This window comes from Penicillium diatomitis (genome assembly GCF_028827545.1).
Source record: "Penicillium diatomitis strain IBT 30728 chromosome Unknown utg000006l_segment0_segment0, whole genome shotgun sequence".
In the NCBI taxonomy this organism is placed as follows: domain Eukaryota; kingdom Fungi; phylum Ascomycota; class Eurotiomycetes; order Eurotiales; family Aspergillaceae; genus Penicillium; species Penicillium diatomitis.
This window is the reverse complement of record NW_026623178.1, coordinates 1,677-15,885: the sequence shown is the minus strand read 5'-3', so window position 1 is coordinate 15,885 and position 14,209 is coordinate 1,677. Positions and strand designations below refer to the sequence as shown.

At 51.7% G+C, this 14,209-nt stretch overlaps 7 protein-coding genes across 7 annotated transcripts; 3 read left to right on the top strand and 4 right to left on the bottom strand.

Moving 5' to 3' along the window:
* Positions 1-460: 460 nt before the first annotated feature.
* On the bottom strand, positions 461-1,327 carry N7539_005695 (uncharacterized protein; the record flags this gene model as incomplete). The annotated part of the gene is made up of 2 exons (XM_056935297.1): positions 461-1,047; positions 1,114-1,327. 2 exons carry the CDS (start codon positions 1,325-1,327, stop codon positions 461-463), a joined length of 801 nt encoding a protein of 266 aa, XP_056789169.1.
* Positions 1,328-2,475: 1,148 nt separating this feature from the next.
* On the top strand, positions 2,476-3,384 carry N7539_005694 (enoyl-CoA hydratase/isomerase family protein; the record flags this gene model as incomplete). Its single annotated transcript, XM_056935296.1, has 2 exons — positions 2,476-2,861; positions 2,943-3,384. The coding sequence occupies 2 exons, from the start codon at positions 2,476-2,478 to the stop codon at positions 3,382-3,384; spliced, it is 828 nt and encodes a 275-aa protein (XP_056789168.1).
* A 182-nt stretch (positions 3,385-3,566) lies between these two features.
* Positions 3,567-5,616, bottom strand: N7539_005693 (uncharacterized protein; the record flags this gene model as incomplete). Its single annotated transcript, XM_056935295.1, has 8 exons — positions 3,567-3,785; positions 3,866-4,087; positions 4,175-4,304; positions 4,364-4,475; positions 4,533-4,679; positions 4,747-4,986; positions 5,049-5,141; positions 5,229-5,616. 8 exons carry the CDS (start codon positions 5,614-5,616, stop codon positions 3,567-3,569), a joined length of 1,551 nt encoding a protein of 516 aa, XP_056789167.1.
* Positions 5,617-6,387: 771 nt separating this feature from the next.
* Positions 6,388-8,090, bottom strand: N7539_005692 (C2H2-type zinc finger protein; the record flags this gene model as incomplete). The annotated part of the gene is made up of 2 exons (XM_056935294.1): positions 6,388-7,955; positions 8,012-8,090. 2 exons carry the CDS (start codon positions 8,088-8,090, stop codon positions 6,388-6,390), a joined length of 1,647 nt encoding a protein of 548 aa, XP_056789166.1.
* A 257-nt stretch (positions 8,091-8,347) lies between these two features.
* On the top strand, positions 8,348-9,082 carry N7539_005691 (DNA-directed RNA polymerase core subunit RPO26; the record flags this gene model as incomplete). The annotated part of the gene is made up of 4 exons (XM_056935293.1): positions 8,348-8,385; positions 8,515-8,799; positions 8,870-8,989; positions 9,049-9,082. 4 exons carry the CDS (start codon positions 8,348-8,350, stop codon positions 9,080-9,082), a joined length of 477 nt encoding a protein of 158 aa, XP_056789165.1.
* Positions 9,083-10,499: 1,417 nt separating this feature from the next.
* On the top strand, positions 10,500-11,914 carry N7539_005690 (MCT family MFS transporter; the record flags this gene model as incomplete). The annotated part of the gene is made up of 2 exons (XM_056935292.1): positions 10,500-10,693; positions 10,786-11,914. The coding sequence occupies 2 exons, from the start codon at positions 10,500-10,502 to the stop codon at positions 11,912-11,914; spliced, it is 1,323 nt and encodes a 440-aa protein (XP_056789164.1).
* Positions 11,915-12,510: 596 nt separating this feature from the next.
* N7539_005689 (peptide alpha-N-acetyltransferase complex B subunit NAT3) lies at positions 12,511-13,323 on the bottom strand (the record flags this gene model as incomplete). The annotated part of the gene is made up of 3 exons (XM_056935291.1): positions 12,511-12,682; positions 12,774-13,005; positions 13,155-13,323. The coding sequence occupies 3 exons, from the start codon at positions 13,321-13,323 to the stop codon at positions 12,511-12,513; spliced, it is 573 nt and encodes a 190-aa protein (XP_056789163.1).
* Between the last annotated feature and the right edge of the window lie 886 nt (positions 13,324-14,209).

Genomic DNA, 14,209 nt, shown 5'->3' with positions numbered 1-14,209 from the left:
CATCCCACTCACACATCCTAAAGCTGCGCATACCTCTGTAGCCGTGGATCACAAATTTCTTCCGCACTGGTCTATCACCAGCAAGACGATCCATACAATCACCACGACTTTCAATAGATGAGCCAGCAAATATTCTCTTTTTGCCGAGGGGCAGCTTCCTGGTATAGTATATGTAGTTATGTACTGTTGGCCGCTGTTGAGACTCTGCAGGCGCAACTTCCATCTGCACGTCGAGGCACTCCTTCCACTTGTCGTCAACCCAGTGAAAAGACAATGTTTGAGACGAAGCGCCCGTCCCTGATGATCATATCCCCATACTTGATGCGAAATAGATTCTAGCTCATACCAAATGCTTTCGAATTGCTAGATGCTTATGCCATAATAAGATGATCAGGAGTGGCCTGGCGCAAGTCCTCGCCGACGTTCCTGGGAGGAAGCTCTGCGATATGAAGCGATTGTCTTATAGGATCTCCTCAAAGGCGCGGACAATGAACGGTTTCTCTGAAATTTTCACAACCTCTCCAGGGACTCTCCATGAGCCCTGTCCCTCTCCATCAAGACCGCTCATGATCGAAGGCAGTGCATCTCCCTCCGGTCCAACCACATATTTTTTCTCCCAGGCAGACCCGTTCCATTCCTCTCGCCGGGCACTGACTTCGCCACCACTCCTGCGCAAAAACAGCTTGCCCTCTGAATCTTTTTCCCGAGAGTGAGTCTGAACTTGCTGAAAGATCATGTACGTCCCCCAGATTCGACCGACGAAGACCTTGGTGACGGTCACCGGCTCTTCGGTGTCGGATGTGAGACGATCCCTATCATCCGACTCCAGCACCCAAGAGATGCCCCTCTCAGGGCCCTCGGGGCCCTGTCGGAAAGGCAGTTCGCGCCAAACCTCTTCAAAGGCCGTCATGGGCGCACCGGGTAGATCCGTGCGGGGCATCTCGCCTGTCTCGAGATCGTCGCCATTGGGAAGGGGGCTGAAGGTGGCTGGATCGACCATGCCGATTTCGTTGAACGAGCACAGCTCGCGAGTGAAGCGCACGTTGACTGCGCTGACGATTAGAACTTTGTTCAAGATGAAAAAAGTGGGATTTCCAAGTCAACAAGACTGACCGGGTGACTCATTGGGATTCTCTACAATTCGAGTTCCCGCCATTGCCCAGTCAATGTTGCCAGACTGTTTATCCATCCGCAGGTCCAGGAACCATGCGCCCACTGAGAGGACGATGGTGTCGGTTGTCTCCGACGGAGGCTCGGGGAGCCAGCGAAGTGAGATTCGAGTTGAAAAGCTGCATGTCGAGCCCATTTGAGCACCCGTAGCTGCCATCGCGGTACCCTGTGTTTCTGCTACCGACTTGTTGTTGTGTTGTCTTTCTGTCTCACAATTGGCGACAGCACTTTTCTTGACCACCGTTCACGATTGCTCGAAGTTCAAGAAGGAAATAAGAATTGTGCAATGGAGAAAGGGAAGAAGCCGAACGAGTTTTTTTTTCCTCTGTCACACCATGGCGGGGCACCATGACTCTCCATAGTCTGTCTTGACTTTTAGTGTTCACTAAGTAGCGGGTTCCAACTATACACCGGAGTTGGAGTAGAAATCCTTTGAATCGAACGAATCGGGAAGCTGCAGGAGACAGTGTGCGGCACATGGGCCGTAAACTTCTAGGCCCGTGGATCTCGAACGCATCGTCTCTGCCACGCTGCCCACGCTGACTCGTTGAGGATATGCAGGGTGGTATGTGTAAGTTGCGCTTGCTGTGAATCTCGATGGGGCCTCATCGCGTGGTGGAGCTGCGCTAACCGCTTGCGACTCACCCACTTGAGCGACATGGATGGCCAAACAAACTGGAAGTTGACAGCATTGATCTCCTTGAGGGAGAGGTCGGGAGCCCACTGATGTATGAAGAGTCCGATGTACATAGCGAAGTTCCAATTCGCCCAACGTCCACAACTGAGATCAGGACGTGCCCGTCCGAGAGGCCTAGAGATATGCCAGGGGTAGCCCGCTCGGCTCTAGAACAAAGTCCGACAGAAGGAAGAGAAAAAAAAGACCCGTCAACAACACCATGGCTGCTAGTTAGCGGGCGCGATAGGGCTAGCAAAAACCTGGGCAAATACACGGTACTCGGCGCAAGACTTGAGGACCTTAATTCCAAGCGGTGCAGAACTAATCGGTCACTAGTAGTACCCAACTACATAGTTGGCTGGATGAAAGTGTAAGTCGACTGATTCAGCAACATCCCCGTGCGGCGTGCGAGCATCTCGTTCGACGCTAATGTGTACCAACCGGTGAACCGAGGTTCCCGGGATCAACTGTGGCCCCACTGTGAGCTTCCCCACACGGTAGCAAGACCCCGTACTTCAAGTACTTTCATTGACATCAGGAACAACAACTTCACTATTGTGGAATTGACTGTGAGAAGACATTCAACTTACCAAAACCCCCCACATTCGTTGCGATAACGGTTTCTCAACATGTCATTCCAAACTCCCCCTCCGCAAACAACCATCTTCGAAGTATCCTTCCCAAGCCCGGGAGTCCTACTGGCAACCATCAACCGAGAAAAACGTATGAATTCGATCCCCCTACAAGGTCATCATGAAGGCACTGCGCTCTGGAACTGGATGGACAATGAGCCCTCCATGCGCGTAGGAATCATTACAGGCAAGGGCACCAAAGCGTTCTGCGCCGGGGCCGACCTGCTTGAGCAGCGAGATATCAGTCGCGGCGACGAGGCCAGACCGGAAAAGGGCGCCGAAGGCGGATTTGCAGGATTGAGTCAACGACGGGGCAAAAAGCCCGTGATTGCGGCGGTGAATGGACTGGCACTAGGGGGTGGATTTGAGATTTGCTTGAATTGGTTCGTCTCATCTCTAACTTGCAATTTTCGAAAATTCCAAGCTACATGTGGTGCTGACGCTCGATAACCTTGGGGATCCAGTGATTTGATCGTTGCTTCGCCCCAGGCTTATTTCGGTCTCCCGGAGGTTCTGCGTGGATTGTATGCCGGCGCAGGGGGGCTCTCACGCATCGTGCGCGACTGCGGCATGCGAATTGGTACCGAGTTAGCCTTGACAGGACGTCGAGTTCCCGCCACAGAAGCCCTCTCTTTACGATTGATCAACCGTATCGCCAAGTCTCACGGGTCGGTGGTGGACGAAGCGTTGGAGATGGCAAAGGAAATTGCCAATAAATCTCCCGACGCCATCATTGTGTCTCGCTCGGGTCTCCGGGAGTCATGGGAAACAGCGAGTACGATAGAAGCCGACAAGATCACGGCCGAAAAGTTTGGCCGAGCTCTACTTACCTCTGAGAACTTGAGGATCGGATTGGAGGCGTTCGCGGCGAAGAAGCAGCCACAGTGGGTCGCGTCCAAGCTGTAGTTTTGCTGGTTGGGGAGGAGCAATATATCACTTGGCGCAATTTGTACGTTTCAATTGCAGAGCTGCGTCAACTAGCGAGTTCCCTCGTCGTTTACTTCCTTTGGCTAATGTCCAGTAAGCTGGAATGGCGTGCTATATATCGTCACTTGCTTCGCCTCGAGGGTAGTAGTCTGGGACCGAGCTTATAATCTGGCACCTAGAACTTTAAAAGTGTTTCTTCCCGCATCTTCATCAAATTCAACCCATACTGGGGTTCCAACCTGCTCTCGATTCGTACCAAGAACCTTCAAACTTGCCCCATCTGTGGTGATGGCGATGAATCGAGCCCCTCCCTCTTCCAAACGCCCCAAGATGAAGCCAGCGAGAGGCGACCCGTCTCGCTCGTACTGAACAGTGTAGGTCTATAAATGCGATTAGTGAGTCAAGGTCGAAGAAGAGAGAGAGAGAGAGAGAGAGAGTAAGCAAGTAGATTGATCCTCACCTCAATTCTGGCATTTCCTTGTGCGCGCTCGATAATCTGAGGCCAAGCACCACTCACGTGTATCGGTAGAGGATTTCGAATCGGGTAGAGAATGCCGTCCTGTCGAGGGTTGCGAGAAAGACAGACTGCGTGATGATGCGATAGGACGCCGCCGTTGGCCAAGACTAGACCGACCTGGCCATCTTGACCACTTCGGAGCTGGCGAACCATTTCTGTGATTGCCTATTGTTTCCGGAGAAGGTGCAAAGTCTCGTTAGTTCTTCACGATATTGAGGACTCGTGAAAGCTAAGATGAGAAGGGTCACCAACATGCAGAGAGTAATTGTTCCCAGCACCCCCAAAGGAAGTCAGACCTCCGAGTAAGGTCGTCGGTCGCTTGCCACCGTGAATGGGGATACCCAAGTGCAGCGAAGCCAGCTTTGGTACGATTGGGAAACATCTGCAGGTGCCACGTTAGTGCTGATGATGGGATATGAATGGAACTAAAAGCACACTCACGAATAAAAGTCAAATAGGTCAATCTCGGCGGCTTTCACATTAGAAGCCGCTAGAGTGGCATCGAGGCAAGATGATAGACTCTGACTGTGGAAGAAGCAACTGCGTTCATAGACTGAGCGTATACAATCAGCCGTCTTGCCCAAAAAAGATGGGGGAAAGCTTGTCTTACAATCTTCACGGTCATGAGTGCCTGCACCACCGAGGGGGAAGATCAAGCGAGAATGTGGAATTCCCAATTCTTGCGCATGTTCCAGGGAAGTGAGTATACATGCTGCGGACATGTTCACCGTGTTGAAAGCATTCATCACCAGTGGATCTAAATAGTGCGAGTCAGTACCTTGACGAGCGATTGGGTCTGCTCACCGACCAAATCCAACACTCACATGGGAGGCAGATCATTCGATTTCTCTTCGTCACTCGCGCAATCGTGTCTGCGGTATCCGGTTCTTTGCCATGGGTCCATGCAATGGGATTACCTGCTGCGACACGGGCATATTCCGCATATAGATCACTTGATTCACGATGATTTTCCGCCGGACTTTGACCCCGATGCGCTCGGAGTGCCGCTTCGTACATGGCGTAGACTTGAGTCGGGAGGCCCAGTCCATAGCTGGCCGCAAGATCTGAGATCGCGGTTAGTAGGCGTGATGCGGCTGTTGCCAGGATATAAAGCAGCTCTGCTTACTATGCTTGCGCTCCTTCTCCCATATCGAGGTGTGATCTTCCAAGTGAGTCCATCCGGGAGGTGGAAACTTTTTCGCGGCGTGGAACGCACCCACTACACTTTCAATGTCAGTTGCGGGAGTACAATAGCAAATCTCGTTCCACTCGCGAACGACGTGACGAGAGTATCGTATCTTCTTACACGAAGCAAGAGCCTCCCCACCAGTCACAATAGCAACTGTGCTTTGCCCATGCGCAATTCGTCGCGCAGCTTCATCCAACAACTCGGCCGGCGAATGGCCCCCATGCTCACTTTCATGAAGATGCGTGGCTCGACAATGTAATTTACTCCGAAGCACTTCCGGGGTATTCGGGTATGGCCAAGTCCAGTTCGCCACGACCGAAATACTGTCGACCTTTTCTCGAAGAGACTGTGCATCCGAGGTCGATAAGCCTGTGTCTTCCAGAGCCGCGCAAATAGCTTGCACCATGAGATCCAGTGGCTCGACCGCATCATCAAGTCGAGTCGACCGATTTTTGATGTCCCCTACCCCGACCACGACCGGGGTGTGTTTGGCCAATGTCGTCATGGCTGTAGAGACCCATTGACCGTCCGCAGATGGCAGAATAGTCGAACTTGAATGAGTAGACAAGATGTTTCTACAATCGCCAATGATGAGGGGAAAATCTACTCGGTGGAAGATCGACATCGTTTGAGTTTAGAGTCGTCACCATGTCGGCTATTCTATTATGCTTCACTATTATTCCCATTTGGGTGTGGACGCTAGCAGCTCAGTCAAGGTCTTTCCGCCGGCTATCACAGTTCCAAGTCCACGTTGTACCGAGGATGAACGGGTCCTCTCCCCGCATTTCACTCCCCGAAATGAGGAACGGTGGAGTCGACAAGTGGCTGTACCTAGCATGCTTATGCATGTTCCTATGACTTTTTGTGCATCGGTGATTGATGAGTGTGAGACAAAAATAGCTTCGCTTGTGTGTATCTTGAGCACCTTGACTAGGATCGCTGAGTAGTCTCATGGCATGCCCAGTAAGAAGGGCCACTTAATTTAACTTATGCTCATATCAGGGAACTTTGTCTTCAAAAGACTTGAAATTTATTTCATGAATGAGGACTTATATTCAATCCGAACATGACGAAAACCAAGAAAAAGCAAGCCCCGGAGAGAAGTGATATAAACCTCAAGAAATACTCACTTCACACCAGCCTCGATGAGAACAGATTGAAATTTATATGATCGCTAAATTATGCAAGGTCGTCAGGTCATAGATGAGGCGTTAAATTGTCAGCGATACTAAGGGATCACCCAAAAACCAATGCTTTGTCACTTGCTTAGAAGTGCTCACTGTTCCCCCGTGTAGGGAAACGTCTGATCCTCAGGCCTGAACATGTCATCATGGTTGGAAAGTAAAGACTCCAGACTGCCGTCTGTCTTATAAGGGTATTCAGCATGCATCAACACGTCAGTGTCCCGCTCAGTCTGCGACTCCGAGGGAAGTGCTGCGCGTGCCGTAGTTGAGAAGCTCTCGTCGAATTCAAGGCCGTAGATGCCGAGCGAGTTTCCCCCAAGGCCAACATTGTCCGCCAAAAGCGCTCGCTGCATGAAAAAGGATTGCACTTGGTCCTCTGAGCAGCCATGTTTAGCAGACATGTGGACCCAGAGGTCATAGTCGCGGTGAAACCGATGCTCACATGTCTCATAGAAACAAGGAATGTGACGGCCCGTTTCCTCGGCGTAGCCCTGGCCGGTCAGCGCCGCCAGAGTAGACACCTGAGGGGTGGTATTTGGTTTGTTGGTCAACCCGAGTCGGTCTCGTCGCTCTGCTTTGGAGTTTTTAAATCCCAAGTGCGACGTGCGAATATGCTCCTCTAGGGCAAGCTTGGTGCCATACCGTTTGCCACAGCCTTGACCATCCCAGCCGGCAACCTTCTTTGAGGCTGAGAGATCGGTCTCGCCGCAGGCAAATCTTTTTTCGCCTTCATGATAGGTTCGAATATGCACGGTCAGGTTGCCTTTTTTGGTGAAGCTTCGATCGCACCCATCAACGGTACACTTGAAAACCTTTCGTTCTTCTAGCGGCACATCGCCGTGGGCGACTTCCAGGTGGCGGCGTAATTCTCGAGAAGTAGAACAGGCGATGGGGCATTTTGGACACTTGGGAGGATGTACCGTTCTAATATGAGCTTGCAGGAGCGCGTATGAAGGAAACGTTGTGGATTGGTTGGGCAGGCTTTCCAGCTGCTGATTCGGGCACTGCCCTTGAAGGCGGGCCATACACTCCGTGCAGCTAAACCGCTTTTCTGTGTGCACTCGGCTTGTATGGGCGCGAAGGTTGCCAGCGGTATCGAACGCCATCTGGCACTGCTGCCCCGTCGTCTCATCAATGTGCGTGCATGGAAAGGGCTTCTGATGCAGATGAACACTAATGATGTGTTTTTGTAGAGTAGAATGTTTCCGAAAAGTCTCCTCACATGGTGGATACTCGGTACAGCGAAATTTGTCTCGACCGTCATGCGCCGCAATGTGCCGACGAAGGCGTGATCCGGTCACGAAACCCTTCCCACAGCCTGGACGATCGCAGATGTAGTCACGTATCCCGGTGTGCGCGCTCTTGGTGTGGTGTTGAAGATGAGACGCACGAAGGAAGGATTTCTCGCAACCATCGAATGTGCAATGGAAGACCCTTTCATTGTTGTGCGACCGAATGTGTTCTTGTAATCGAGCTGGGCGATTGAATGCTTTCAAACATCCTTCGAATGGACAGCAGTGAGTCTTGAGCTCAGACGGATACCGTGAAGATGTCGTAGAGATCGGTGTCGCAGGAGTGTCGTTCATGTCATCACTAATCAAGCTGGGGGTACCTGAGCCTGAATATTCGGCATCTGAATGAACCTCTTCGTAGATAGGATCTGTTGTGGATTAGCAACCGGAGCCTTATCTATTGTTGTTCCGGGAATGCTCTTACCGTCATGGTCTATAGTGGCTCGCTGTCGACGCTTGGAAGTTGAAACATCCCCAGCAAAGGCTTTTCTTTTCGGGGCCATACTGACATGTCCCTTCGAAGGCAAATGCCATTCGTTATCAGAGGAAAGAGGAGTACTCAGTACTCGAATCAAAAGTCCGAAGTTCCTGTTGTAAAATAAAATTATTTTGCCGCACTTTGAATGGCGGTGAGGCTGAGAACGGACTAGTGTCAAGGAAGATTTTCTGCTAGCTGTGCGTCGCGCATCTCAAACATTTGCGTTCGTGCAGGGGCTCAATTCTCGCAAGCTCTTTCAATCCTCATTCACTTTTTCACAACATGTCGGACTACGGCGGCGACAACGACGCTGAGGAGAAGTAAGCCCGTTTCCCCCCGGGTGAGCTGTGTTGATCTGGGAGGAGGGGAAAAAAAGGCCTTGCGGGTGTCAGGAATCACCGCCGGCTCTGGGTTTTGCAAGCGCATAATCTAACGTGGTTACCTCACAGCTTCGACTACGAGCCTCAAGAGGAGGTCTTCGACGAAAACGAGCCCGAAGATTACATCGACCATGAGGGGCTCGAGGGCGACGATGGTGCCGAGGGCGGGTCCTACGAGCCAGCCGTCAACGGCGAAAACGTCGTGGTCTCCGGCGATTCCAATGCTGGCTACTCGGGCAAAGTGATGGAGCAGTCACGAGAGAAGAAGGTTCCCAACGACAAGCGCACAACCACCCCATACTTGACCAAGTACGAACGCGCGCGCGTGCTTGGCACGCGTGCGTTGCAAATCAGGTGCGTTGAAACCCGTTTCCGACTCTGCGCCGCACTCCACGAGGCTGAGCTGACCAATTCTGGACAACAGTATGAACGCGCCCGTGCTCGTCGATCTTGAGGGCGAGACCGACCCTCTGCAGATTGCCATGAAAGAGTTGAACCAGAAGAAGATCCCTCTAATTGTGCGCCGATATCTGCCCGATGGATGGTATGATCACGCTCAGCGACCAAGGATACGTGGACAACTTTCACTGACTTGATCTCCAGGTACGAGGACTGGTCTTGCGAAGAGCTTCTCTAGACCTTTGACAGTCATCTTCTGAACTTTTTTTTGGGAAACTTTCACTCTGCTCTCGGGTAGATTCAGCATAGCGTTCGGTGTTTGGGTGTCAATAGAAACCGTGGCCCAGCTCGATAAAAAGGACGGCAAGAACTGCCACGGCCACGGCCACGAACTTTACATGAAATTTGCAAGAAAACAAAACACAAAACTTCATACCAACGGTTTCTTCAATCACCACGACTTCCACTGATTGGCATTTTGCGGCGACAGCAACGATCACAGTCTGTCCGCGGTCGGCTGTGAGGTCTTTGAACTAGTGCAATATTTCTAATGAAGGGTAATCCAATGGATCGCACTTCATACTTTGAACAATTCTCCCGATTTCATCGATGCAAGATGCTTATTTATGCAACGAGTCTAGTCAGAATATCCATTAGCCCAGCAGTAGCGAGGCCCCAGTCTCGGCCCTGCCCGACGGTGTCTGCCGAATCACGTGCGCCGCCGTTATCTCCGGGGAGGAGATGGCGGACGACACGAGTCATGAGTCTCACGACAGTAGTAGAGTAGTACTGTAGACTGAAGTCATCCTGTAGTGTTGGTTGATCTTTGGCCTCGCGCGTATCTGACCTTCTGTGTGCCAACCAGAGAGGTGATGCAACCAGCTACGGTCGAGCGCCTAGGGAGTCAGATGGTCTTGAATGATAGATATACTATTAGTAATGCAGCCATGTCCAAGTTTATCCACGTTGGGCAGATCCAAGTACAGTCCAGCTTTGCATCTGCAGATGCAGATGAACTCAATGCGAGATCGTAACACTGCAAGGCCTCCTCTGGGCGTCCCATCTGGATAACCGGCACGCCTCTCGGCAACGTTCATTGGCCCATGTTTGATGCTCCCTTGTCGCCGCTGGACTCCGGTCTTTAAGGGGCCCAACCTAGTAACCGATCACTTGAATAGCATTGGCTTGACTCATCAAGTTGCACGCGCTCACGCAGTACACCTTCGAGTACTCCAACCGATCGACTGCCCGCGGTTGGAGCAATGGCCGGACGCTGGCCTGACTCGCCGGATGGCTGCTTGGAGTTTCGGTTCCTGCCGCCCTTTGGAGACCGGGCCTGACTGAGACTCCAGCCCAGGAATCTCCGTCCCAGTCGCCCCCGCTTGCCCGCATCTTTGGGGTTGATCCGACATTTATAATCCACACGGTGGTGGGAAGCTAGCACTGGCCATTGCCCCTAGAGGCTCCATAATGGTAAATGGACTAGTTTTCTCGATCGAGGAGAGTTCGCTCTCGTGACTCATAGTCAAAGGAAAGAATCACACTGCTTCTCTTCAGGCTCACATTAGGACATTCGCGTGCGACCACTTCGTGAGTGACCGTCCCGAGACGAAGAGGATCAGACGCTGCCTCCGCGAGACTCGCGTTCGCTCGAGATGGGCTCGACTCACATAGCTGTCGATCAGAAAGTCTCTGCTGAGGCGGAAAAGTCTCGCGATGAAGAGACACCACCTGCTTCGTCGGATTCCAAGTCCCCAGTGGAAAAGGAGATTGGAGAAGTAACGTACGACACCGGTCTCTTCTCATGGTTGCAGGTGCTGGGGTCCTTCTTTTTGTTCTTCAACTCATGGTACAGTCAATCTATCTCCTGGAAACATAGTCCTTCGCCCTGCAGGGATGTATGAGATTCAACATCGTTCTCTAACATATCAACTGGAAAAGGGGGGTCATCAACACCTGGGGGGCATACCAGACATACTATGAGCAGAACTTGCTCGCCGGCACTTCATCGTCGACGATCGCCTGGATAGGATCGCTTCAGAGCTTTCTGCTCATGATGATTGGGGTCATCACGGGACCTCTATTTGATGCCGGATATTTCCGAGGCTTACTCTGCTTCGCAAATGTTCTGCTTCCGTTCGGCTTCATGATGACCAGTATATCCACCCAATATTGGCATCTGATTCTTGCGCAGGGACTTTGCGTGGGTGTCGGAGCAGGGTGCCTCTTTGTTCCCTCGGTAGCGATCTTGCCTCAGTATTTCCGTGCAAAGAGAGGCTTGGCGAATGGACTTGCTGCCAGTGGCAGCAGTATCGGCGGGGTTGTGTACCCGATCATGTTCCATCAATTGCAAAAGAGTGTTGGGTTCGCCTGGGCAACGAGAGCCGTTGGCTTTCTCTGTTTTGGATCCATCATGATCTCGGTGGTGATCATGCGCATCCGATTTCCGCCCAAAGACAAACGAAAGCTGTACCAGTTCTCCGCCTTCAAGGAGCCTTCGTACTGTTTGTTTGTCGGGGCGATGTTCATCGGGTTCCTGGGGTTCTACAACTTCCTCTTCTATGTACAGTCGTACGCTATTGATACCGGCGTCGTGGACGAGCAACTGGGCTTCTATCTGCTTTCTATGTTGAATGCAGGCTCCACGTTTGGTCGTGTCGGACCGAACTTTGTCGCAGATCACCTGGGTCCCCTCAACATGCTGACACCGGCCGTCACCATCACTGCGATTCTGGCGTTTGTGTGGATCGGCGTCCATACCCTAGGTGGCATTATTGCACTGGCCGTGCTATACGGATTCTTCTCCGGTGGATTCGTGTCTCTGCCCCCAGTCGTCATGGCCAGCATGACGCCCGACATTCGCGATCTGGGAACCCGCCTGGGCATGGTCTTCGCTGTCACTTCCATCGGACTGCTGGTCGGTACCCCGATCGGTGGAGCGATCATGTCTACCACGCATGAATATCTGGGTGTCCAGCTTTTCACCGCTTGCTGCCTGGTTGTATCGGCTGGATTGATGGCAACTCTGCGATTCGTTCGATCAGGACCAACGCTGATGAAGAAGGCTTAAGATCAATGGTCGCAACGTTAGCGATTAGATGACAACGCGTCACTGAAAGATCCGGCCCAAAGCACGTGATTCAGAACCATCATACCATGTGCTTCATACTGCCTCTAACTTGACTGTCTTACCTACTATGGAGTGGCCGTCACTGGTCAAGTACTGATTGGACATTTGATGCTGTCTGCCATGAGAAATTCACCTGTCTCTGTTCCGTCTGGAGGCCCAGAGGAGGGATCTCGGAGAAATACAGGCTCAGCCATGACAAAAGTCACCAAGTGACTCGCTCGCCGGAGATGTCACTGGATTCGAAAGTCACATCTGCGATATTGCTCACCCCCATTGGCGCGGAAGCAGATTACTTCCTCCACTGAGATGGTGATACACGATGAACATACTAAAAAAATAATCAGTGATGTACATTCAGATAGACACTTTGTCATTATTCATAAAAATCAAGTACAAATCTTTCAGTGCCTTCCGCGTCCCTGGACGCCTGCATCGAATAAACCGCTCCAGTCTCAATTGAAAGGTCCCGGCAGTACATATACAATGCGCAATGGATTTCCTTCCCTCGCAAATCGTACCCCCACTGCAGCCATGACTCATGACACATCCTCGGGATGTACCAAGAACTCCTCGCCCTTCTCACGCACATGCACCAATTTCTTATCTCGACTGCATGGTTTCCGCATATCGAATGCATCTTCACCGGTTTCAGACATTCCCGATGGATCATCACTGTAATAGCTCACGACTCGTCGGAAGACCGAATATCTAGAATGGGGTAAACAGTCAGCCAAGAATTCTACCTCTCGATCTCTTACTCCTTTTCTCTGCGTTGGATCTTCCCATCTCTCAAACTTACCCCATGCCCTTGTACATGTCCACCGCCACTTTGTTGCCCGCTCGAACATACAGGTCCACAAACCACGCATTGTTGATATCCGAGCCCTGCTCCAGCTGCTCCGTCAACCGACTTGCGTATCCGAGTCGACGCCAGGCCGGCGCAACAGTCAACACAGTGATATGGCCATGCCATGGCGTATAATGCTCCGAGTGCTTCATCGAGGGATGTTGCTCTTCCACTTTGCCCATGACTATTCATACCATTGGAATCGAGAATACGTCAGTCCAGAATCAAACGCTTCGGTCCGGTTTCCCCGAGGAAGTGAAGGAAGCTCGTAAATCAACAGCACGCTTAGGGCAGGTGAGAGGAGGGTGAAGGGGGCGAGGGGGAGGAACGTACTATATCCCACGACGCCGGCGTCGCGGTCCTTGACCGTACTAAATAGTGACGGCCATTTGGTGAGATAGTTGAGGTAGAAGCCCAAGTCGTAGTTTTCCGTCAGAGGATCCAAGTTGGTTAGGTTGAGATCGAGCAGGTCAAGTGGGGACATGCGCGTGATGGTGCTCATTTTGTCATTGATAGCCTCGAGGCTTGCTCGCGGGCCGGGGGAGGGAAGGGGAGGTCTCAAGATGCTTGGGAGGCACTGTAGGTAGTGTGGTACGCTGCGCTGTACTGTGCCGTGCTCGGAGCTTGAGGGCTGGTCTGGGAGTGCTTCTCGAAGAATGTGGGGTCAGCGGTGTCAACTTTGCGCTTCTACCTTATCGGGGATGGCTGCTTTTCTGTCGGGCGGTGTAGATGGAGCTTTAGAGGGGGCGGTCGAACTCAAGATATTTTTTTTTTGGTGAGTGGGCAGTGTGACTGGGTACACTTCATGAGTTGTACGTTTGAGTAGCATTGAATAATTATGGGGGTTTATTTCTCAAGGATGACTGCGGAATGTATAGTGCCGAAGATGCCTGGAAGGAAGTCAGTCCTTCGCTGTATTAGTTAAGATTACTGCTACTGATCTAGTTGCATTTCGCATGGTATAGAGAGCGCAAGCGCATTGCTTCATTGGCCATGATTCATGGTTCAAGATTTCAAGTAACTGGGTGAGTGGCTTTGGCTTGTGCACCTGGCAAAGTGATCACTGCTCAAAGACAAATCAGATGAAAGCTTTGGTTGTTCGGTTCAGACATACATCTACCAGTGTGGCAGTTGTAGCTACTAGCAGGTACTAGCTAGTAGCTAGTGCTACTGAGGCATGAATCATGGCTTGCCTACCGGCGGAGATGGGGCTGACTACTCGTGCGCCGGGATACGCATTTTCTACAGTCTCAGCAGGTCACCTCAACCCGGAAGTGAAGACACTGTAACCCGCCAAGTACGCGAGTATGATTTGAGTCACATATCTTTTTAGTATCTATCTGTTTGTACGGCATGTGATACTGCCGGCTCACCGCAGTCCATAGCCT